We start from the raw sequence: 22,724 nt of genomic DNA on the forward strand, positions 1-22,724 counted from the left end.
CAGGAAAAACGGGTGTGGGGCAAGAGAAGGGCTGTGTCCCAGATCTCGGTGGAGTCCTTGGGACGTACCCTGCCAAGTGTGGGTCCTTAGCTTCACACAGGAAAGAATTCAAGAGTGAGCCACACTTGAGTAAAGATAGATTTATTTAGAGAGATACAAGCTGCATAGAGTGTAAGTCAAGAGAAAGGCCATGAGGTGTGGGGGTTGGAAGCTCAGGTTAGAGTAAAAGTAGTTACACACTCTGAAGACGAAGAGGAGGGAGTGAGAGGTGGCCACAAGGCGAGGAGCTGTGGTGCCAGTTTTTATGGGCCTGGTAGCTTCATATGCTAACAAATGGGAGGACCATTCTAATTACCCTGGGGAAGGGACTGGGATTCCCACGAATTTGGCCGTTGCCCACTCTTTGACCTTTTATGGTTACCTTTGGAACCGTCATGGCACCTGTGGGCATGTTATTTACCATGCTAATATATTACCATGGGCGTATAATGAAGCTCAAGGTCTACTAGAAGTCAAATCTCCCACCATCTTGAGCTTCAGGGCCTACTGGTGGTTGAATCTTCTGCCATTCTGGTGTTAATTGCCGTGTTATTCCTTCAATGGCTCTGCCCTGCCCTGTTCCTTCCTTCCTATCTCGGAGAGAGCTCAGGGCAAGAAAACCAGTCAAGGGTCTGTTGCAATAATCCAGGAATGCAGTGTTGAGGCTTTAGAATAATGGGGAGTCAAGACAAGAGGCAGAGTGTGGCCAGGAGACACTCACTGCCTGGGAGAGTGCTCAGTTACGGGAACTGGCTGAATGGGTGTGTTGCTGCCGGAGATACAGCTGTTTGTACATTCACTGATGTACACGCATCCTTAGACTCGGTGCAATTAAAATTAAAGGAATGTATGAAGTGTTTGCCACTTGCAAGTTTTTGAGCTCAGCTCTGTGCAAAATGAGGTCAGCAGAGCTCTTAGGGATTTTGTGCTACTGGGACAAGTCAAATGCACAGAGTGATCCTACACACCACTGCTGGCGTCACACCTGATCAGCCCGCCCTCTAACTATAAACCTTGCCTGGCACCCGTGCTCACGGAAGCTGAACATCTTATCCTGGTTTCAAGACCATTGGGACCTCAACTCACCTTGTTTCTCATAACTTTTCTTCAGTGACAAAGCTCAGTTGCTGGTGGCCCTGTACATGTACTCATGGCCTCGCTCTGTGCCTCAGTTTCCACTCTGCCCTCCCTGGAATTCCCGCCTACCTCCAAAGGCTTATGTCTTGAAGTCAAGTGCACATGTCAGCTCACCCAGGAAGTCTCCCGATCTGCTCTCTGGAGACTCCTCAGAGTCCTCTCTCCCCTTCTGGATTCCCGTTTCCATGGCCTGTGCTTCCTTTATGACGCTGACCACATTTCGCCTCTATTTATGCTCCTACTTTACCTCCCCAACCAGAGCTGTAAATCTCTGCCTGATTTATCTTTGCAAGTCTCCCAGCTCTCATCTCAGTGCCCCCGGCACCTGGCAGAAACATAACACGTGTCGAATGTTGAATGAATGAATGACACAAGCAGGACCCAGGTATAAAGCTGGTTATATCACTAGCAGATCCATGAGGGTCCTTCGGTAAATATTAAATGAACAATGAGGGCATCATAAGCGTCATGATGCCTTTACTTTAGTGTCTACATATGCAAATCAGGAGGTTTTCCCACGTTTCTGGCGCATCCCTCATTCATTCATTCATTCATTCGTTCCTCCATGTAACTGCTGTCTGTTTCATACACGGCAGTGCCTCTGGGAGGTGCTGGCATTGCATAGATGAATGAGACCATGTTGTTGCTGGCAAAGAGGAGAAGCACGTGTACACACAGAGAGAGGTGATGGAAGGAGGTGAGGGATTGGACGGCAGGAAGGAAACTAGAGAAGCTACCCTGGAAATGGTGACACTAGAGTAAGTCCTGTAGGATGGAAAGGAGATTGCCAGGTAGCCAAGGAGGAAGGTTGGCAGGATAGAAGAGGCAGAAGAGGGAAGGCAGGGTGGGCAGGTTCAAGAAGCTGGAAATGGGTCCACGTGGCTGGAGCATCACCTGCGGCTTGGTAGAGGGAGGGGCAGCGGTGGGGGATGAAGCTGGTGGAGCAGGCTGTGTGTGGAGGACCGTGGGGGCTGTGACGCTCGGTATGGCCCTCTCCAGGCAGCCTCATGGGGAAGGGGCAGCTGGGGTCTGGGAGCCCAGGGAGGAGGAGGCTGTCTCCAGAGCATCACCAGGGTGAGGAGGTCTGAACCCAGCCAGTGGCGGTGGGGATGGGGAGGAAGGATAAGCTCCGGAGACATTTAATCGGTCACACCAGCTGGGCTCTCTCCTCCGTAAATATGGACGCTGAGGTTCCATCTGCTTCCCCAGTTTCTGTTGTGTAACATACAAAACGTAAAATAGAAAAGTGGAAAGAACAGAAGGCCACGCACCTGTAGACCTACCCCCAGGTCTTCTAGTTCACAGCTGCTGTAAACATTGGCCATATTTGCTTTCTCTCTTTTTTCTTTTCTTTTTTGCTGAATCACGTGAAAGTAATTGTAGACATCTCGATACTTCTTTCCGAAGTATTTCAGCATGCATCCTCTCCCTGTCGTAGTAACCTTAGCAGACCCAAGACCTGTGACATTAATCCCCAGGGTTAAGGGTTAGGACAAGCACTGGAGGAGCCACTGACGGGGTGAGCACAAGGAGTCAGTGACGGGATTCTGGGAGGAAGTACTCTCATCACTTCCAGGAATGACAGGTGTGGGGTGGGCTGGAGAGGAGACCAGAGGTCCCTTCCTAGCCCTCAGGAAGAGAGGATCAAGACAAACAGAGGAAATATACCCTCCAGAGTGACATGTCAAGACCTACAAGGGGGCCTGCTGGGTGTGTGTGAGGACCCTGAGATGGAGAATGGTGGGGAGAGGCTGAACGTCACTTCAGTCCTCCATCTGAAGGCTTCTTGGAGCCACACGACCTCAAAGGAGTTAACCCCAAATGAGCAAAGCAGGGCTTCCCCGCTGCACTGACAGCAGCCGAAAGATGGGGACGGAGTGACGGGACACTCTCCCCTCCTCCTCCGGCCCCTCCACCCAAGCCTGCCTTCCCAACAGCATCTGTAGTGACCACACGTGCATCTGTACCCTCGCCTCCTCTCTCTCCCTCACCACCCCCGACACCCCACCACCCCTGGAACAACCGGCAGCCAAGTTAAGGGACTTCCTAATCAGACTTCCTATATTCAGAGTAAGACTTCATTATTATTTAAGTGAGAATGTCTTCATGGACTTTTTCTATATAAAAAAAAGAGATACTCATTTTTTAAAATTCACAATGCAAACAATAAAGAAGTTTATAAAGGAGAAATCCAACGTGCCCAGCATCGTACTCTGTTCCCCTCCGACACCCATCAGATAGCCATTGACCTCCATCTGTTCTACTTACTCTTTGAGATACTGTAGATATTTTGTACGCCCACCTGAAAGCGGATGCAATAATTGTGTTTTCTCAAACAAGAGCACCTCTTAGTGTGGCTCAATAACGTGCTTTCTGTTTTACCATTTAATCATATATCATCATCTGATTATGTCAATATGTATAGATCGGCCGCATCCTGGTTGATGGTTTACGAGGAATTCTGTTGTCTGTCCAACCATAACTTATTTAACTACTCCCCTCTTGGTAAAGTGACTATTTTCAGGTTCTCGCTTCAGTGAACATCCTTATATATGAATCTTTAAACAGTTGTCCAATTATTTCTTTAGGATCTATTTTTAGGAGACAAATTTTGATATATGTCCTCAGATTTCCCTCTAGCTATTACAGCAATTTACACATCTGCCAAAAGCCAGCTCCCCGACATTGCATCACTAGATGTTGTCAATTCTGTCAGTGTTTACCAGTTTGATGGACAAAATTATATTTAATTGTCTTTGCTACTTCAAGTTCTTTGTGTATTTTTCTTTGGGGGAGTTTATTTTTTTCATATAGACTGTTCAGCTGGGTTCATTTCTAAATTGTCTATAATTTTAGTTTTGATTTCTTTTAACCTTGAGTATTTAAGAATGTTTTAAAAGTTACTGAAGTTGTGATATATTTTGTATCACCTCTTTTATTAATTCGATTTTTACTGCATTGTGCTCTTGTCACTTTTTGAATTTTCTCTTATTTATATTCCATGTATATTTGAAGAAATTGAAGAGTACAGGGTTTTATACATTCCTTCTACATCAAACTTCTTATGCTGTCTTTCGAGCGAAATATATGATGCTTTTTTTTATGGCTCTCTTTTATCTTTAATTCTTCCTGTTGTTAGCTGATTTGATTTAATTGGCTTTGTTTCTCCAATAGGGATTTGAAAGATCTGTATCCTATTTTCATTCTGCCAGTGATCTTGTGTTTTCATTAATTCTGTTTTCAACAGTATTTAGCCTGTTATTTCTCCCTCTTTATTTTGAAAATCTTGTTTTCATTTTCTGTTTTATTTCAAGAAAACTGCGTTTTCTGCTTGCAGATTGCTCTTGACAGCCTACTTTTGTTTTTATCAATGTATTATCATCTTGCATCTCTCTGAGAACACCACTTCTGTTTTGTTTACAATGGCTCCTGTTTTTCCCTGCATCGACAGCATTCTGCAGTTGGGCCATTTGGTCTGATTATTCAGCTGGATTCCTATAAAGAGCTAATTATCTTTATGTCCCAGTTGTCGGACTGATTGTCATTCATTCAGTATCAAGTTGCAGCTGAGAGCTGGACTCTGACACCACACTAGCGACCACTCTTACTAGCTGTGTAGCGTGGGAAGGTCTCCAGGCGGGCACCGGGCACCTCAGCTCTCTTATCTGCAACGTGGGGATTAGAAATAGTACCTGCCACCTCAGGTTGCTCTGAGGATTAAGTGCAATAACATATCTAAACACCCAGAACCGTGCCGAAGACGTAATTCCCAAATGTGGAGAACCCCCTCCGTGAGCTGGTAGGTGGCTGTTCCTTTGACTCAGGAGAGCCTCCCTAAGCACAGCAGGTTGTAAGTCACCCCTTAGAGACACTGATGGTGGGTGCCGTGGTGGGAGCAGGTGTGAAGCACCTGGATGTGTCAGATGGGAGGGGCCATGGGACAGACCACAGGCCAGTCCATGAGACTGTCCCCAGGGGCCCAGGCAGGAGAAGACTTGTAGGTGCCTCTCCCCACCCCACCCCAGCCTCGACCCAGCACTGGAGGTGACCAGAGGGGTCTGTGGTCCCCTCACCCCAGCAAGCACCCCAGGAGTGCCCAGGAGGGGCAGTGGGTGGCTGCAGGGATTAGTGTCCAGGCTGACCCCGGGGGGGCCCTGCCTGGTCATGCATGACCAGAGTGGGCTGGCAGCCAGACCCTGCCCTTGAACTCGGAGGGCATCTCCAGCGCTTGGCAAGCGTTTCTCCCAGAGTGCCAGCAGTGGGACAGGCTGGCTGATGAGCTCCATCCAGGCCCGGCAGCTAACAGCAGGAGAGCAGACCAGTGACCTGTACCCTTCACGTCACCCCTCACTGTGTCATCACAGTGGGGTGGGACCTCTTCTCAGTTTCCAGTGCTGGGCCCCAAGCTTTCCTTTTTATCATCAGTGGACCAGCTTAGATGAAAACTGGAGAAGAGAGGGAGGCAAAGCCTTGTGCTCCTGGTCCTCCCATCTACTTAACATTTTTCAAATCTCTACAGAATACCAGGTTCTGGACCAGTTATTATTGTCCCCATTTTATAGGTGAGACCACTGAGGCCCCGAAAGGATGAATGTCTCACCCTTACCCAGTGATATGAGCTTCAAATCCATTCTGTTTGGCTTCAGTCTAACATTCTGACTCTGGTTTGGTTCCATTTAACAAAACATGCACTGAACACCTTCTCTGTGCATAAGACTGTGTAATGCTGTGCAGTCCTTGTCTTCCAGAGGCTCACGTTCTAGTGGGAAACAGAGAGACAAACAGGGACCTCCAAGGCAAGGCAGATGCTGTAAGTAATTGCAAGCCAAGGTCAGCAATGGAGAGGAGGAAGAGAAGCTGCGCCTGGAGGCGTAGAGGCAGACATTCCAGCTGAGGGGAAGGAGAGTGAAGGCATGAACACAGGGGAAAATCTCAGTTCTGTACACGAAGGAGGAGGCAGCCCTCATGTGACGTGGCTGGATGTGGGGTGACAGGCATGCATGGGTAAAGAGGGGTCTCTGCAGGACCCCGAAGGCCAAGATGAAAACTCTGAATGGATTTCTCAATGTAAAGGGGAGCCATCGGAATATTTTGAATACAGTAAGGACATTCAGTTCAACTTAAAAACTTGGAGCATTTATTCAGTGCCGGGCATTCTGCCAGGCACTCAGGGTATAAATATAAACAAGAAACAGTCTTTTCCCTTGAAGGTCTCGGTCTTATAGATAGAAATTTTATCCAATGGGAGTGGAAATAGAAAAATGGGCCAGAGCTGACTTCAGCAGATGGAAGTTCACTTTTCTCCTGGAAAAAAAGATCTAAAGGTCCTATCCAGACCTGGTGCAGCTGCTCAGGATGGCATCACTTTTCTTCTTGTTCTGCCATCTTTAGGCTTTCGTCCTCTTAGTCACCTAGTCGACTGCTGCAGCTCCAGGCATTGCGTCTGTGTTCCAGTCTAACATAAGAGGTAAGAGGAAAGGCAACAGAGTTTTTTCCCAGTGAGGGTTTACATATTTATTGGCGAAGAATCACCATCCTGACAGACATCTTCCTACATTCCACTAGTCTGAACTTGCTATGCCTGGCTGAGGGAAAGTAAAAAATCAATTTTGTTTTGCTTTTACAATTTCAATAGTGGAGACAGATGAGAGGTTTGGAAATGGAGTACAGATAAGCCCACCTATAGTGCCTGCTTAGATGCTTGTATAACGAAATAAATGCTATCGTAGGGGTATGTACAAAACACAATAGAAGGCATGCACAAGGCCAGTTCATAATTCCAGGTGGCAGCTGGGGACAGCGTGTTACAGAGAGGAAGCGCTGCTCTCGCTACGCTTTACAGAACACTGATAGTTCACCATGCGGACTGGAGGTGCAGACCTTCCAGGCATGTGGAAGGCAGGACGGGGTGGGTGTGCACAGCTCTTCTGAAGGAGCTCACTGTCTGGTGTGTCCTGACGGCATCTCCACTGCAGGAGGTTCAGTGGTGGCAATGCAGTGGGTACATCGACTGGGAAACCAGGGAGGAATCTGTTTAGTATAACCGTCTGATGGGACCTGGTTACATTCAGAAGACTTGAGCTTTGCTTCTTGAGCGCACGTTAGGTTGGAGTTGAGAGCTCTGTGTAGCTGGCTGGAAGGGAGGGAAGAGGAGGAGGGAGAAGATACCGTCCTTTACGGGTATGCTTACGATAAAGAGATCTGGGGCACTTGGGGGATGGAGAACTTATTGTTCCTGGAACCTATGATTTCTGCTCCTACTGTCCATTTAGTCATAAAGCTCGTATTTGGTTAACAGTCCCAGTTTGTTGATGTTTAACTGCAGAGATGCTTCTTAATGATTAATGCAGAGGGCAACCTGGAAACTCCATTCTTGGCTGTTGGTTACAAAGCAGTAGGATTACTGAGAGAGGGGGCCATGGTTTTGATTAACCAGAACCCCTGCCCAGTGGAGCTTGTCTTCCTGGGAGGATGCTGGACTAGACAGAACATCTGGCTGTGCCTGAGAGCCCAGATTCCCCCACTGCAGTTTCATATCAGTCACAAGGCAACAATCCCCTGCTGCGGTCAGCGTCGCTTCCCTTTAGCCAGCAAGTGGGCAGCTGGCCCAGAAGAGGCAGAAGGCACCAGAAGTAAAGCTTCTGTTCACAGCTCTTGCCAGGAATCGTGGCTGCAGGTTTAGCAGCTTCCAGAAGGTTTATTTTCATGCAGTGACAGTAAGTCAAACCTTAAACGGAGAAGGTCCGTGTACTCACACTGCAAGAGCTGACCTCCTGAAGGAACTGAACAGATAAGTACAAACATGATGCGGTATTGCTTTGTCAGATTTAAGGTTTCAAAAAATCAGGGAATAAGCCAAAAGAGCATGCAAGTTTTTGAAGGAGAGGTTGTAGATAACCTGGTAGGTATAAGTGTAGCTTGAAGAGTGGTGGTGTTCTGTGGCAATTTGGCTTTTCATAGATTACCTCCAGAAAAAGAAGCGCAAACTACTTCAAATTATCCAAGAATAATAATCCAGCTGAGCTACACTGGCTAGTTGGCCAGAAGACATCAACTTGACTGCCAGTTTACAATCCCAGAAATGCTTTCCAATATCTTTTAGCAAAAGAATAAACAGTGCAACCAAAGGAATACAGACCTTGTTTGCTGGCCACATTGGGCCAATATAGCTCTCTCCCTTTCAAAAGGTAAGTAAACAGGAGGAGGGTATAGCTCAGCACTAAAGCTCATGCTTAGCATGCACAAGGTCCTGGGTGCAATCCCCAGTACCTCCCCTTAAAAGTAATAATAATAATAAATATGTAAATAAAGCTAATTACTTCCCTCTCCTCCTTGCCAAAAAAACACAAGATAAGTAAACAAGCAAAAACTGAATTAAATTAAAAACTTGTAATGCCACTTAAAACATACCATTCTTTAAAAAGAGAACCATTTCCCTAAAGAAATAGAAACATATTTCCTGAAAAGACATTACTCTAGTAGGCAGAAGAGATTTTAAATGGGTAAGTAGGTAATACTCCCAAGATAGATGGCACAAGGGAAGAGCCTCTACTGTTACACGCAGAGCTTGTGCTGACCAACCTGTGGGCAGGGAGGGAGCTGTAAGGAGCCACGTGCCGGTGCCTACAGGTTAAACTTCCACACTGCAAGAAAAAGTCGCTCAAATTAGGTAAAGAAAAAAATGCTGCTAAACAGAAGAACTATAAAATATTAAAAATAAAAGTTCGAGACAAAGGGATAGCATGAGATAAAAACATGGGTCACAATATTGCTTTTCTAAATAAAGGTAAAATTCAGGGTAGTGTATATATATTCATATATAATATACGTAGTCATTAATTGAAATATATATAATATAACATATATAAAGGGACAGAGGGAATTATTTCATGTGATAAAATGCTTAGTCCACAATAAGGCCAACAGTCATGAATCTTTACACACCCAATAATTTAACAAGAAAACATAAAGCAAAATCTGTCAAGGAGCAATTGACAGTCGTAGGAGACTTGAACACATCTCCCTTAGTGAAGTAAAGGAAATAAATCAATAGAACGAAACTGCAATTTGTTTTAGGTGGTTTTTACCATTTTTGATTTATACTGTGTATCAAGGCTCAGTGCTAGGTGCTTTATATGTGATTTCATTTTCAGTAATCCTCTTGGCAACACTGCTAGACAGATGATGTTACTGACATTTTACAGAGGGATAAACTGAGGCTCAGCAGGGCCACTCAATTAGTTACCAAGATCTAGGATTTGAACCCAAGTCTTTGACCCCGTGGCCACTTTGTTAGATAACCTTTTCAGGAGGCAGAGCTTCATGTCATGGAAAACACTTCTTCCAAGAAAGATAAAGACACATCTGCCCCTCACAGAGTCCCTGACACCCCCAGGGCAGGTTCTGGCTAACGACAGGCTGTCACAGAGCCTTCCTGAACAGGGTGATGATGCCAAGAAGGTCACTGGTCCAAGGTTACTCAGCAAGGAAGACTGAAAGCCAAGGCAGTAGCTTAAGCGCTGCGTTTCCGCGCTGCCTTGACCTCCCAGAACACCCGACACCGCAGCTTCTTCTGGGACCTAAGCCCAAGTTTATTCTTTCACTTAAGAAAATAACAAAAGCCTTTTTTTCCTGTTGAATACCAGCTGATGCCAGGAAAGGAGAGCTCCTAATTTTGCTCTAGACACCAATGCTTGCTTTGGGCTTTGGTCCGTCTTCTCAGTGTTTGCTCTTTGGATAGCACGATGCTTTAATTATTATTGTCTGCTATTATAATCACGGTTTAATTGTTGGGTTGCAGCGCTGTGGCTCAGAGGGGGGCATTTTGTAAAACAAGTATTATTTTCTTACTGTCATTTGCAATGTCACTGAGGATAATTTAAGCTGCATTCTCATTTGGGGACAGGAGTGACTGCTGACCCCCATCCCCCTGCAGCAGCTGTTCATTCACATGCCGTTTTCCCTTGATGTAAAGATCTGCTGTTATGACTCTTACCGGTGCAGTGCAGCATCCGTTGTGTTCATGCTGTGGTGACAGTTGCTTGGAAGCCGCCGAGACCCTTTCATATTCCAGGGCCCAGTTAGAAGGCAAGTGAAATCAACATATAAAGATGCTATGAATTTTTTTCCTAGTTCTTGCACATCCACCTAATGTGTAATGCATACAGATAAACCATCTCTAAGGATGGAGGTGGGCAGTATCCAAGAAGTGCTCAACATGTTAAAGTTTCCTTCAGACTGAGAGAGTGGAAGACCATTATCCCAGAAGCGTTATGTGGACAGCACTTCAGAAGTGCAGCCTCCTGCGATGACAGTTTGATGCTCTCCTAGCTTTTAGATGGAGATTCTGGTCATAAAGCTCTGCCGGTGCTTGAAGCTGAGTGTCATGAACCTTAGTGGGAATCTTAAGGGTGTCTCAAGCCTCCCCTTCAGGGAGTCTTAGTGGTGGGCTGGTGGGCAGAGGTAAGGGAGTGAGCGCCATGTGGGGGCACCCTCACCTGGGGACCCGCCCTTGGGACACTTTGCTGGAAGGTGGAAGTCCGTGGAAACACCATGACGTAAAGGTGTGCAGAGATCCCGGAACAGGGGCAACTCCACAATCCGGGGCTTCCTGCAGTTAGAAGGGGTGGCAGCCCCTCAAATGAAGACTCAGCCCCAGAGAAAGCAAGCAGTTTCTGGGCTGCCCCCAGGGGAACGGGAACAAGAACCAGAGACCAGTGGGGCTGGTTAGCTGAGCTGGCATACTTGTCGGTCATCGTCAACACCCAGGCTGTAGCCCAGGCAGACCGATACCAGACCTAGGGCACTGAGACCAGCCCAAGGCCCCTCCTTGCTGGGAAACTGGGCTCCCCCTTCTCTGCCCCAGCACCAGGAAAACTGCTCTCACCAGCATCCCAGGGGCCACGCCTGCCTTGCCTTCTTCCGCAGCCAAGACACCACTCCCCAGCCCTGAGACTCCGCCCTCTTGACTCCCTGGCTGCACCTTTTTCTGGTTTACCTTCTACCTCCTCCACTCCTCATTCTTAGCCTCCTTCGTGGGTTTCTTTTCCCCTGCTCATCCTTAATGCCGTGGATCTCCAGGCTCCCTTCTCTGTGTGCTGCTCACATCGGGTGGGCTTGTCCAAACCCAGGGCTTCGGTCTCACCCTCCTGCACCCATGCTCTCGTCCTCCTGAAGAACCTGTAGCTTCCTAGGGGGCCAGTCTCTCCCTCCCATTCGTGTCTTTGCATGGCCTCTTTTCTCTGCCTGCCATTCCCCTTCCTTGTCACAGTCCTCACCACCCCCTTCATCTGGACACATTCTGTTCACCTCTCAAGACTCAGCTTAGTTGTTCCCTTCTCCAGGGACCTTGCCTCCCCCTTGGCCTGAGGCAGAAGCTTTCTCTGTGCATATCTGTACCACAGTACTCATCACAACACAATTAGGGGCAGAAATACACCATATTTCTATCTGTATCACTAGTGCCTGGAGTGCTATCTGCACCTAGTACCTACTGTCCATTGATTGCACGTGTGGATATTGGTCAGCGGACTTACAGGGCTGGACTTAGAGAGTGTGAGACCATGGCTGCAGCGTCCCCATGTCTCCTGCCTTTAGATCAGGTAGCTAGCTCCGGTCCAGGGTCTGTGCAGCCGGGTCCTGTCTCTTTGGTGGTGGTAGAACACCAAAGTCGTAGCTGTAAGATTCAAGGGGCTGGATGTGGGCAGTAAAGGGAGATGTCAGGACCTTCCTTAGCACATAGGATTTAAGCTGCCCATCGCCAAGTGGCACACACAGCAAGGACAGTGGGGGAGTTTGGCTGAACTATGGGCATTCCTGAACGCTAATGAGCCATTCACTCATTCATCAATCCAACCAAGCCGAGAGCTTAGCGTGGGTCAGGCTGGTGTGGGGTACCAAAGATATAGACACGAGGGACACACAAACACAACAGTTAAGGGACTCAGTAAGACAGGTGAATAATGGATGAGGCTGATACGCAGGAGCACATAGAGGGAGCACCTCAGCCGACTGGGCCCTGGGGAGGATATGGGGGAGCCCATGGAAAAGCTCCCCAGATGGAGGTGGGGAATCTACCAGTACGTGTTAGTCAGATGGTGCATTAGTTTACTAGGGCTGCTATAAGAAAATGAATGATTTAAAACAACAGAAATGTATTTTCTCATAGTTCTAGAGCCTAGAAGTCCAAAATCAAGGAGGGAGGAGGGCCATGCTCCTTCTGAAGACTCTAGGGAAGAATCTGTTTCATTTCCCAACTTCTGGTAGTTGCCAGCAGTCTTTGGCCTTCCTTGGCTTGTGGACACATCACTCCAATCTCTGCCTCCCTCTTCACGTGGTCTTCTTCCCTGTGCCCCTTCAGTGCCTCTGTATCCAAATCCCCCTCTCCTTTCTCTTCTGAAGACGTCAGACACTGGACTTAAGGCCCACCCTAATCCAGTGTGACCTCATCTTAACTTGATGACATCTACAAAGACTCGATTTCCAAATCAGTTACATTCACAGGGACCAGGGGTTAGGATTTGAACATATCTTTGTAGGGGAGACCATTCAACCCACAGCAGGTGGGATGAGGGCATAGGCAGGGGCTGGAAACATCCAGGCAGAGGGGAGTCCCCAAAGGCAGAGAAAGAAGGAAATGGGTGAAGGGGGAGAGGGAGGGGGAAGGCAACTGGGGCTGTTCATGGAGGGCTTGGAATGTCCCCTCGGAAGCCTGACTTTGTTCTGTCAGGAAAGAGTAATGACTGGTCTGATGTGAGGTTCAGAAAGGTGACCTGGCCCTGGTGGAGAAGGTGGACTGAGGGGATGGGAGGGGGTTTGGGTGCAGGAAGGCCAGCTGCACTCTGGGTGCCTCTGCACTGCTGCGCCCTCTCCTGTGATCGCCCTCCTCTCTCTCACTTTCCTCCTGCTTTGCTTTTCTTTCTCCAAACCTGCTTCAAAGACATCTCCTCCTTGAAGTTTTCCTCGCCTCTCTCAATTAGAAGAAGACGATGTAAAAGAAAGGCCTTTGGTCCCAGACAGACGTGATTTGAATACTGCCTCTGACCCTTCCGAGCTGTTTGACAACCGCTCCCCCACCGCCCCCAGCAAGTCACCCCAGTTAAGCCCTGGGGACTTCAGTTCCCACATGAGCAAGAAGGCGAAAATAGGCTGCAACTTGCAGGCTTGTTATGAGGCTGTTAGACAGTATACATACAGCACTTGGCACATAGATTCCCAGCGAATGATTACTTCTCTTCTTCCTCCGGTTATTTTGATAGCTCTTTATTTATCCCACGCTTTCAGCGCCTCCTGCACACATTATTATGTTTTGTGCGTCTCTTTCAATAAGCAGCAGCAGCCTCCAGGGCAGAGACACAGCCTTCCAGGTTCCGGCAGCTCTCAGCACCGAGCGTGAGGCACCACGCGCCTCAGCCCTCTTCCCCGGCCTGGGCTGTGTCTGTGGCCCAAAAATACGAGTGCACAAATGAGCGAGGCGTCACGATGAAGGATCACCCTTCCCCAGCACGGTGGAGCCGGGGCCTCAAACGGTCTGCAGTATTTCAAAAGCCTGAAGAAGACTGGCTGTTCACATGCAGGGGAACCGCTCAGGCAAACCTCAGTGTCTGGGCCTAGAATTATCCATATCAATGAGAACCTCTAATTAGCATTTTTAAGACTTTGATTCCTATAGGGAGAAAAACATCTTCAAGAAGAGTCTTAGTACATGCGATCAGTTTGGCAAAGCAAGTCCTCGCTGGCTAGCATCAAGGATTTATGATAAAAGAGGTCACGTGCACTTGCTAGCTAATTCCCCTGCATCCGATCTTGCCCTTGCCAGGCTGCTTTCTTCTGGGCAGCCTGCGTGACCTTAAAATGAAAACGGGATCCTGTAAGGCCTTAGCTTAAAATCCTTCAGTGACGTCGGTTAGCCCATAGAATAAAATCCAAACTTTTCTCTGACCCCCAGGGCCCCACCTGACCTGGCCTCTGCCCACTTCTCTTGACCCAGTGACAGCCTCAGTGACCTTTCTGTTGCTTAAATGCCTCAGGCCTGTTCCCTTTCAGGGCCTTTGCTCGTGCTGCCCTTTATCCACAGAAAGCATCCTCTCACCTCTTGCCCTGCCCGGCTCTTCACAGGGCTGGCTCCCTTTTGAGTCCCTTCTCTTAAATGTCATCTACTTAGAGAGGTCTTCCCCAGCCAGTCTGTCGAATGCAGTTTCTCCGTCTCAGCTCCCTGCTCTTTCCTTCATGGCATCTGCCACAGCTGCTAATCTTTGAATGGGGTTTTGTATGCGGGAGTATCACCCATCTCCAGAAACAAATGGAAAATGACACCCTGTCTGTCATCTTCTCCATTATCTCCCAGCACCCGGCGCATAGGAGGTGCATACATGAACGAAGGCGGTAAGAGGTCCAGAACTTCAGCTCACATCCTTTCTGTTGCCAAGCTGTGTAGTTTCCGTGTGCAAAGGACCTCCAGCTCCCCTCTCTCACCTCCTCCTCCCACCTCTGTTGACCTCATCAATGCCAAGGCTTCGACTTTGTCCGATTATCAGATCAGTTAAGCTGAATGTAATGAGCTGGAACTTTTAATTCAGGTTCTTGAATATCAGCCCTTTAACCTTGTGTATGACTCACATGTAAACTATTGATTACTGATGGGGTCTCTCCAAAGCACGCCTGGCTCTCTGCCGCAGCCTCTTCCTTCTGGAGGTGCCAGTGGCATTGTCAGGCAAAAGAGAGGAAGCGCCCAAGTCTGAACTGGACAGTGATGATATAATGTGATTCTGTCTCGCTCTCTCACCAGCCCTTGCCCTCAAGCAGGTGCTTTAACCTCTCTGAACTTCAGTATTCTCATTTTTAAAAATGGGAATGATAATGATGCTACCTACAGAATTAAGATGCTTGTGAGGGCTAAATAGGATACTGTGAAATTGCCTTGTACACAGTGGTAGTTGCGTAAATATGTTTTCTTTCTATTTAGTCTCCATATTCTCTTTTCATACTTCCTATCAGACTGGTCCTCCTAGGATTTCATTTCTTCATTCATCAGGTCACTCACTCATTCATTCCATTCTTCACACGCAGGGACCTCAGTTGCTCTCTAACCAGAAGAGGATAAAACCCAAACTCCTCTAGCTGACACTGAGGCCCCTCTGTCAGTCCAGCTCTAGCCCCGTGACATCCTAACACCACCAGAACTCACGTGTGGGAGCTGCCTTTCTTCCCAGGCACTGGATCCCGTCTCATGTTGTTAAATCCAAAGAAAACACCTTCCCGTTCACGCCACCCAAACTTCAAGTGTCATTTCCTCCTTCCTTCCCTGACAAGTCTGGCCCACGAGCACCTTCCTTCCCTGAGAGCACGGGCAGCAGCTCTGCACAGCTTACCACTTCCTCTGCCCCCGCGGTCACCTGCCGCTCTCACAGTGCATCAGGTCCCAGGGAGAAGGCAGAGAAGCAAGGGGGCAGATTAGCACGGCAGTGAGTACACTTGTTTGCTCTGCTTCCGGGGAAGCCCCTTCTCCCCTTTCCATCAAGTGGGGGGTTGAGTCTGCCAGTCTGTCCTCTGCTAAATCCCTTTCTGAGAAGCCCCGCTATTTTCACTGTCAGAAGCCCTTGGAGGGGATGCCTGCCAGAGGCACTGGAACACAACCACTGAGGAAACCACAGAGCTCTGGTACTGAGGAATCTCCAGCTGCATCTGTAAAAGCATCCACCTAGGAGATCCAAGAGCTTAACTGGAATCCTGCTAGAACTTAATTGGTGGCTGAAAATAAGAAATACACACACACACACACACACACACACACACACACACACACACGTATATATATCCAACAATAAATATATAACTAGTAATTAAATCCCACCCACAATGGAGCTGAACACTAAAAAAATGAATCTCAGAAGTGTGCAAAGAAGAAAAACAAAACTTTCCCAAAGGACATAAACCAAGCCCTAAGTAAGCTGAGATATTTACACCGTTCCTGGCTGGGGAAAATAAGTAACATGAAGATACCATATTTGCCCAAATGAATCAATAAAGGTGTGTGATTCCAATCATAGAATCAGTAGGATTGGGAGAAATTTGATCATGCGAAGTTCACCTGAAGGGATGAATTTGGAAAACTGGCTATGAAATTTTGTGTAAAAAAAAACAAGAAGGGGAACTTGCCCCATCAGACTATCAAAATGTGAGACTGAGAACTGAGGCTGGGTAGCTGTGCTCTTGGTACCACGAGACAAATCCAGTCTTGGCCAAGGAAGGAGCCCTGGAACGGAGGAGAGTCTAGACTCAGACCCACTGAGAGAGAGCATGGTTTATTCCATCCCAGGTGTTTTCATTCAGGTACTCAGGGGCATCCCAGGCAGTGGAGCTTACAGTGAACAGGACCTGGCCCCACACTCATGAAAATTGTGTTCTGGCTGGACAGAAGTGTAGTAGGCAAATAAATTAAATAAGGATAGATGTAATAAAGGCAAAGGAGGAAGTAAACAGAGCATTTTGATAGTCAGAACATGGAAGAGGTTGCTTTAGGTAGGTAGGACAAACGAGGGACCATTTAGAAAAATCATGAACCTATAAACCTCAAAAAAATGAAGCTATACAAATTCTGACAAAATATTAAAGTTTTGCTTTTTCATCATTTTCGGAAGAAAATGGTTTGCCCAAGCATAACGTGACATCTCATATCCTTTAAGGAAAATATTAACCCATTTGATTACATAGAATGAGTATGTGTGTCTTTTCTAGACCACAAAAGACACGATAAACAAAATTTGAAGGAAAAAGAGACACCAGATGCTAGGAGAAAATACTAGCAACACATATATAAAAGAGGACTAAAAATACATAAAAGTAATGAAAATTATGTGTGAACAGAATTTAAAAAGACAAATAAGTCAGTTAAGACAGATAAAGGATGTGAAGATATACAAATGCCAGTAAATATATGCAAAGATATGCAACCTTATTAAATGATCTAAATTTAAAACACAAGTGAGATTCCATTTCAGTTTAGCAGATGGGTAAGTATTTTAATATAGAATATATTACCATTGTAATATCTGATGTTGGTAAGGTGAAATTTAGAGAGAAAAGTCATATGAATACTGTTCAGCGGGCATGTAGATTGATACAGTCAAGAGAGTAATTTAGCAGCTTTATCAAAAATTTAAGATATATACCCATCCCCTCAAGAATTATTCCTATAAGTCAACTGAAATACTAATAGGAACATGAAACACTGCATAAAGATGGGAGTGTCCCTTTCGGTCCTATGTGAAATATAGCAATGTATGTTTCTCTAGGGAAAAAATGAAGTAGATGGATGTGTCCATAATACAGTATTAAGTGAAGAAAGTTACATGAAACTATGTAAAATATACTCCCACGGTGGGGTGGGGGGCGGGAATGTATGTGTGCACATTGAAAAAAAATCTGGAAAGCTGTGCAGCAAACCTAGTATCAAGTGGAAAGTTCTAGAGAACAGATTGGTTTGTGTGCCAGAGACTTTTTAAAAATTCAGGGCATCTGTATGTTGTTTGCCTTTTTCTGCCTGAAGCCTGCCTTATTTTTATAATTTTAGAAGATATTTTTGAAAGGAGTAGTGATAAATGGGTTGGACCCTGGCACGGAAGCACGACATCAGTGGGAAAACGGGTGAAATCCAAATCGCGTCGCGAGTTGAGTTCATAGTAACGTCTCGGTGTTGGTTTCCGAGTCGTGACAAATGTACCAGGGAAACATAAGATGCTAACGGTCGCAGAAGTGGTGGGTGGGCCTGTGAGAATTCTCTGTATTATCTTTGCAACTTTTCTGTAAGTCTAAAATTATTCCAAGATAAAAAATTGATTAGGGGAGAGAGAGCCAGGGAGACAGGCTGGTATCCAAGTTCTGCTCTGGGAAACCGAGATGTAGCCTCACCCTTGCCCTCACCACAGCTCAGTCAGCTTCCCAGAGATCCCACTGCAACCTCTGACCTTTACTCCCCCAACCCAACACACCTTTCTTAAATGTTTTTTTAAATGGGGGAGGGGAAGTAATTTTAGGTTTGTTTGTTTGTTTGTTTGTTATAAATAGAGGTACTGGGAATTGGACCCAGGACCTTGTGCATGCTAGGTATGCACTCTACCACTGAGCTCTACCCTCCCCTCCACACACCTTTTTTAAGACTTAGATTTTTAGAGCAGATTTAGGTTCACAGCAAAACTGAGAAGAAGGTGCAGAGATTTCCCACTTACCCCCTGTCCCCACATATGCACAGCCTCCCCCGTTACCAGCACCCCCCTACACACTAGAGTGGTACATTTGTTTATAATTGGTGAACCTACATTGACACCTCATTATCACCCAAAGTCCATAGTTTACATCAGGGTTCACTCTTGGTGCCCATATTTTAAAAGTTTAAACAAATGTGCAATGACATGTATCCACCATTATAGTATCATTAGAGTCTTTCCATTGCCCTAAAAATCCTCTGTGCTCCAGCAACTCATCCCCTCTCCCTGACCTAGCCTCTGGCAATCACTGACCTTTTTACTATTCCCATAGTTTTGTCAGAATGTTACATACTTGGAATCAGACAGTATGTAGCCTTTGCAGAATGGCTTCTTTCACTTCGTAATATGCACCGAAGATCCCTCCGTGTCTTTTCATGGCTTAATGGCTCATTTCTTTTTAGCACTGAATAATATTCCATTGTCTGGATGTACCACTGTTTATTTATCCATTCACCTACTGAAGGACATCTTGGTTACTTCCAAGTTTCAGCAATTATGAATAAAGCAATTATAAATATCCGTGTGCAGGGTTTTGTGTGGAAATAAATTTTCATCTACTTTGGGTAAATACCAAGGAGCACAATTTCTGGGCCATAAAGTAGGAGTCCATTTAATTTGGGGGGAAACTGCCAAACTGTCTTCCCACGTGGCTGTACCATTTTGCATTCCCACCAGCAATGAATGAGAGTTCCTGTTGCTCCATACCCTCAGCAGCATTTGGTGCTGTCAGTGTTCTGGACTGTAGCCATTCTAATAGGTGTTTAGCGGTCTCCTGTTGCATTTTTCATTTGCATTTCCTTGATGACATATGATGTGCAACATCTTTCCATATGCTTATTTGCCATTTGCAGATCTTCTCTGGTGAGATAACTGCTAAGGTGTTATTTCTTATTGTTGAATTTTAAAAATTCTTTTTATACAGTTGGCCTTCCATATCTGCAGGTTTTGCATCCAAAAAGTCAACCGACCACAGGTTGAAAATATTCAGGGAAAAAAATCCAGAAAGTACCAAAAAGCGAAATTTGAATTTGCCATGCACAGGCAACTATTTACATAGCATTTACATTGTATTGTAAGTACTCTAAAGTATACAGAAAGATGTGTGTCGTTTCTTTGCAAATACTATGCCATTTTATATAAGGAACTTGACAGTCCATGGATTTTGGTATCCATGGGGGTCCTGGAACCAATCCCTCATGGATACCAAGGGTCAACTATATTTTCCGTAACGGTCCTTTAATAGATGTGTGTTCTGCTAATATCTTCTCTCAGTCTATGGTTCATCAGCTCATTCTCCTGAACAGCAATTTTTAATTTTAATGAAGTTGTAGCTTATCACCTGTTTTCTTCATGGATCTTGCCTTTGGTGTTGTATCTCATAAGTTATCACCACACTCAGAGTCATCTAAGTTCTCTCCTATGTTATCTCCTAGGAGTTTTACAGTTTTGCATTTACATTTCGGTCTGTGATCCATTTGGCATTAATTTTTGTGAAGGGTGCAAAGACTGTCTAGTTTTATTTTTTTGCATGTGGATGTTTCACCATTTGTTGAAAAGATCATCTTTGCTCTGTTGCCTCTGTTCCTTTGTCAAAGATCAGTTGACTCTATTTATTATATAGATCCACTTCTGGACTCTCTGCTCTATTCCGCTGATCAATTTGTCTTTTATATGACCGATACCAGATGGTCTTGATGACTGTAGCTTTATTGTAAGGCTTGACATTGGGTAGTGTCATTCCTTCAACTTTGCTCTCCGTTAGTATTGTGGTGGCTACGCCAGGTCTTCTGCCTCTGCATATAAACTTTAGAATCAGTTTGTCAATATTCATGAAATAACTAGCTGAGTATTTGTTTTTTACCTATACCCTTTATCCACCCCAGACCCTACCCTATGTTCTCTGCATCCTCTCCCCATCTGGAACGATACGGATAAGGACCAAGGAGTGAGGTCTGGGGACTTCTGGATAGAGTTGAGGTGATGGGTGGGGTTTGACAGTGGCCACATGAAGGTCCTAATAATAGACAAGATGCACAACATCTACCCTCCCTCATCCTTGTCCCCTTTTCTAGCGGCCTCCACGGGGAGGGGCAGACTGCATGGAAATCGTGAGGATGCTGCCAGACACTGCTTCCTCTCCCTTCCTGCAAGTCTTCCTAAGGTTTCTGACTTTCCCTGACCAGAAGCCCCCAGGAAGAAGGGGCTGAGCCCCGAGTGACCGCCTGCCTCTTCTCTCCATCCAGGCTCCACTTCCTGGTGTTCGACACGGAGGAGGTCCACGACGTGCTGCGCATCTGGGACGGGCCCGTGGAGAGCGGGGTTCTGCTGAAGGAGCTCAGTGGCCCGGGTCTGCCCAAGGACCTGCACAGCACCTTCAACTCAGTCGTTCTGCAGTTCAGCACCGACTTCTTCACCAGCAAGCAGGGTTTTGCCATTCAGTTCTCAGGTCTGTGCCCGCCTGCCTTCTGCCGGCCCCCCTCCATTTGTCCTGCCACAACCTCCCTACCTCCTCCTCAAGTCCCTGCCTTCCTCCATCTCTCCACTCGTGTGAAGATACTGAATGAGCATCCACTGTGTGCCGGGCACGTGGGTGTCTGTGCTGAGCTTACTCTGAGGGGGAAGACAGGCAGATTAGTAGACACTCACGAACAGATTGATAAGTATCTGGAGGGAGAAATGTGAACTAGGGTGGTCCCCTGGGAGCATCAAGGAAGATGTTCCAGGAAAGATGATGCCCCAGCTCAGACCTGAAGGATGGGTAGAAGTTATAGAAGAAAAGACAGTATTTCAAGGAGAAGGTAGTCAACTATGATGTGGATTTAGAGTTACCATGGAGTTGGACTTGGAGTATTCAGGGGTCCTTATTAGATGACAAAGAGGGAAAAGGGCATCCTGGCTGCAAAGAGCATGTGAACAGGGGCAGAGGCAGGAGGAGAAGAGGCTCTATAAGTGGAAGGTTGTCCGTTGCAGCTGAAATGTGGAGCACGTGGTGGGAGGCAGGGGAGGTGGAAGTTGGCATTGGTCGGGAGCATAGTCATGGAAGAGCTGATCTGACATGTCACCCACTCTAGTTCTTCATTTAGTGCAGTTCTTAGGAAGGATTGGAAGCCAAATATGAGCAATCTAAATTCAATTAATTATGTACAGTGGTGGCCAATTGTGGAGGAGTGTGCCAAAGAGCTATCCCAAAATGGGCAGTGCTCAAACATCCAAGTCCCAATATTAGATAATTTCCCTGCTTGGTCCTGCCTTTCCCTGTGATGCATCATCTCATCTCCTCTGAAGTGCCTCTTCCATCACTCATCTCCCTGCACAGGTGACTCTGCCTCGGTCTACACTTAGGCTTATTATACAGCAGCTGTCTTCATTACTATCTCCTTCCTCCACTCTCTGTGTGTGCGTGTGCATGTGTGCGTGCGTGCGTGCGTGTGTGCGTGCGTGTGTGTGTGAATGGGGTTTCCATGGTGATCCCAGAGCAAGGCTGGACTGTGGCTTTGCCTTCACACTCTCACCTGGTGGGTGTATCAGCCAAGGGAGGTTGGGGATATCTCGAGCACCAGTAAGGCTGTAATGTGGTTACAGATCCTACTTCTAGCTCTTTTATGCATCTGTCTTCCCCATGGAGATGAGCACTTAGCAGTGTGCAGGGCGGGTGAGGGTCTCCAGGATCATGTTCCTATATACTCATTAACTTGCCCACCTAACACTCGTGCAAGCTTCCAGCCTTGCAAGGAATAGCTCCTTGCAGGGTTCATTGGCGGTCTTCTTACATGAAATTCAGGCTTGCACTAACCCATGAAGAGAGTCCCTGGGGACCACTGAGTAAAACTGAGCTCACCTAAGATTAGGGTCCCACCGTAGGGCCACAATAGAGTCATTTTAGATAAGCACTTCCCAACACCATTCCCCAGGCGTTCCACGGACAGGTAATCGGTACTGCAGGAAAGAGGCCACGTGATCAAGTGATGTTGGGAAGGTGCTTAGACTGCGGCAGATCTAAAGAGGTTATCTGTGATTTGGAACCTCTGAGAACATTTGTTCTGCTAATGCAGATAAATTCAGAAGGTGTCTGGTAGGTCACAATTCTCAAAACGTATTTCACCATGGATGGCTTTTTCCTTGGCCATCTCAAGAGACTGGCATTTCATGGAAGAAACTTGGGAGATTCCTGGGATGAGCAGTAGAAGGATCTCCCTGCAGTGAGGACAGTAGGATGCTAGAGAGACAGCCCGTCCACTCCCTGGGGAGAGGGGAATTGTGGACAATTAAGCCAGATGTGTGTTT

At 46.6% G+C, this 22,724-nt stretch overlaps 1 protein-coding gene across 1 annotated transcript in view; it reads left to right on the top strand.

Moving 5' to 3' along the window:
- CSMD2 (CUB and Sushi multiple domains 2) overlaps window positions 1-22,724 on the top strand; it is a 575,319-nt gene that overhangs the window by 409,704 nt on the left and 142,891 nt on the right. The window contains exon 26 of the mRNA XM_064493786.1: window positions 20,684-20,886. Within this exon, the coding sequence (XP_064349856.1) occupies window positions 20,684-20,886 (203 nt within the window). The remainder of the gene's footprint in view (window positions 1-20,683; window positions 20,887-22,724) is intronic.

Source organism: Camelus dromedarius, chromosome 14, assembly GCF_036321535.1.
Source record: "Camelus dromedarius isolate mCamDro1 chromosome 14, mCamDro1.pat, whole genome shotgun sequence".
Classification (NCBI taxonomy): domain Eukaryota; kingdom Metazoa; phylum Chordata; class Mammalia; order Artiodactyla; family Camelidae; genus Camelus; species Camelus dromedarius.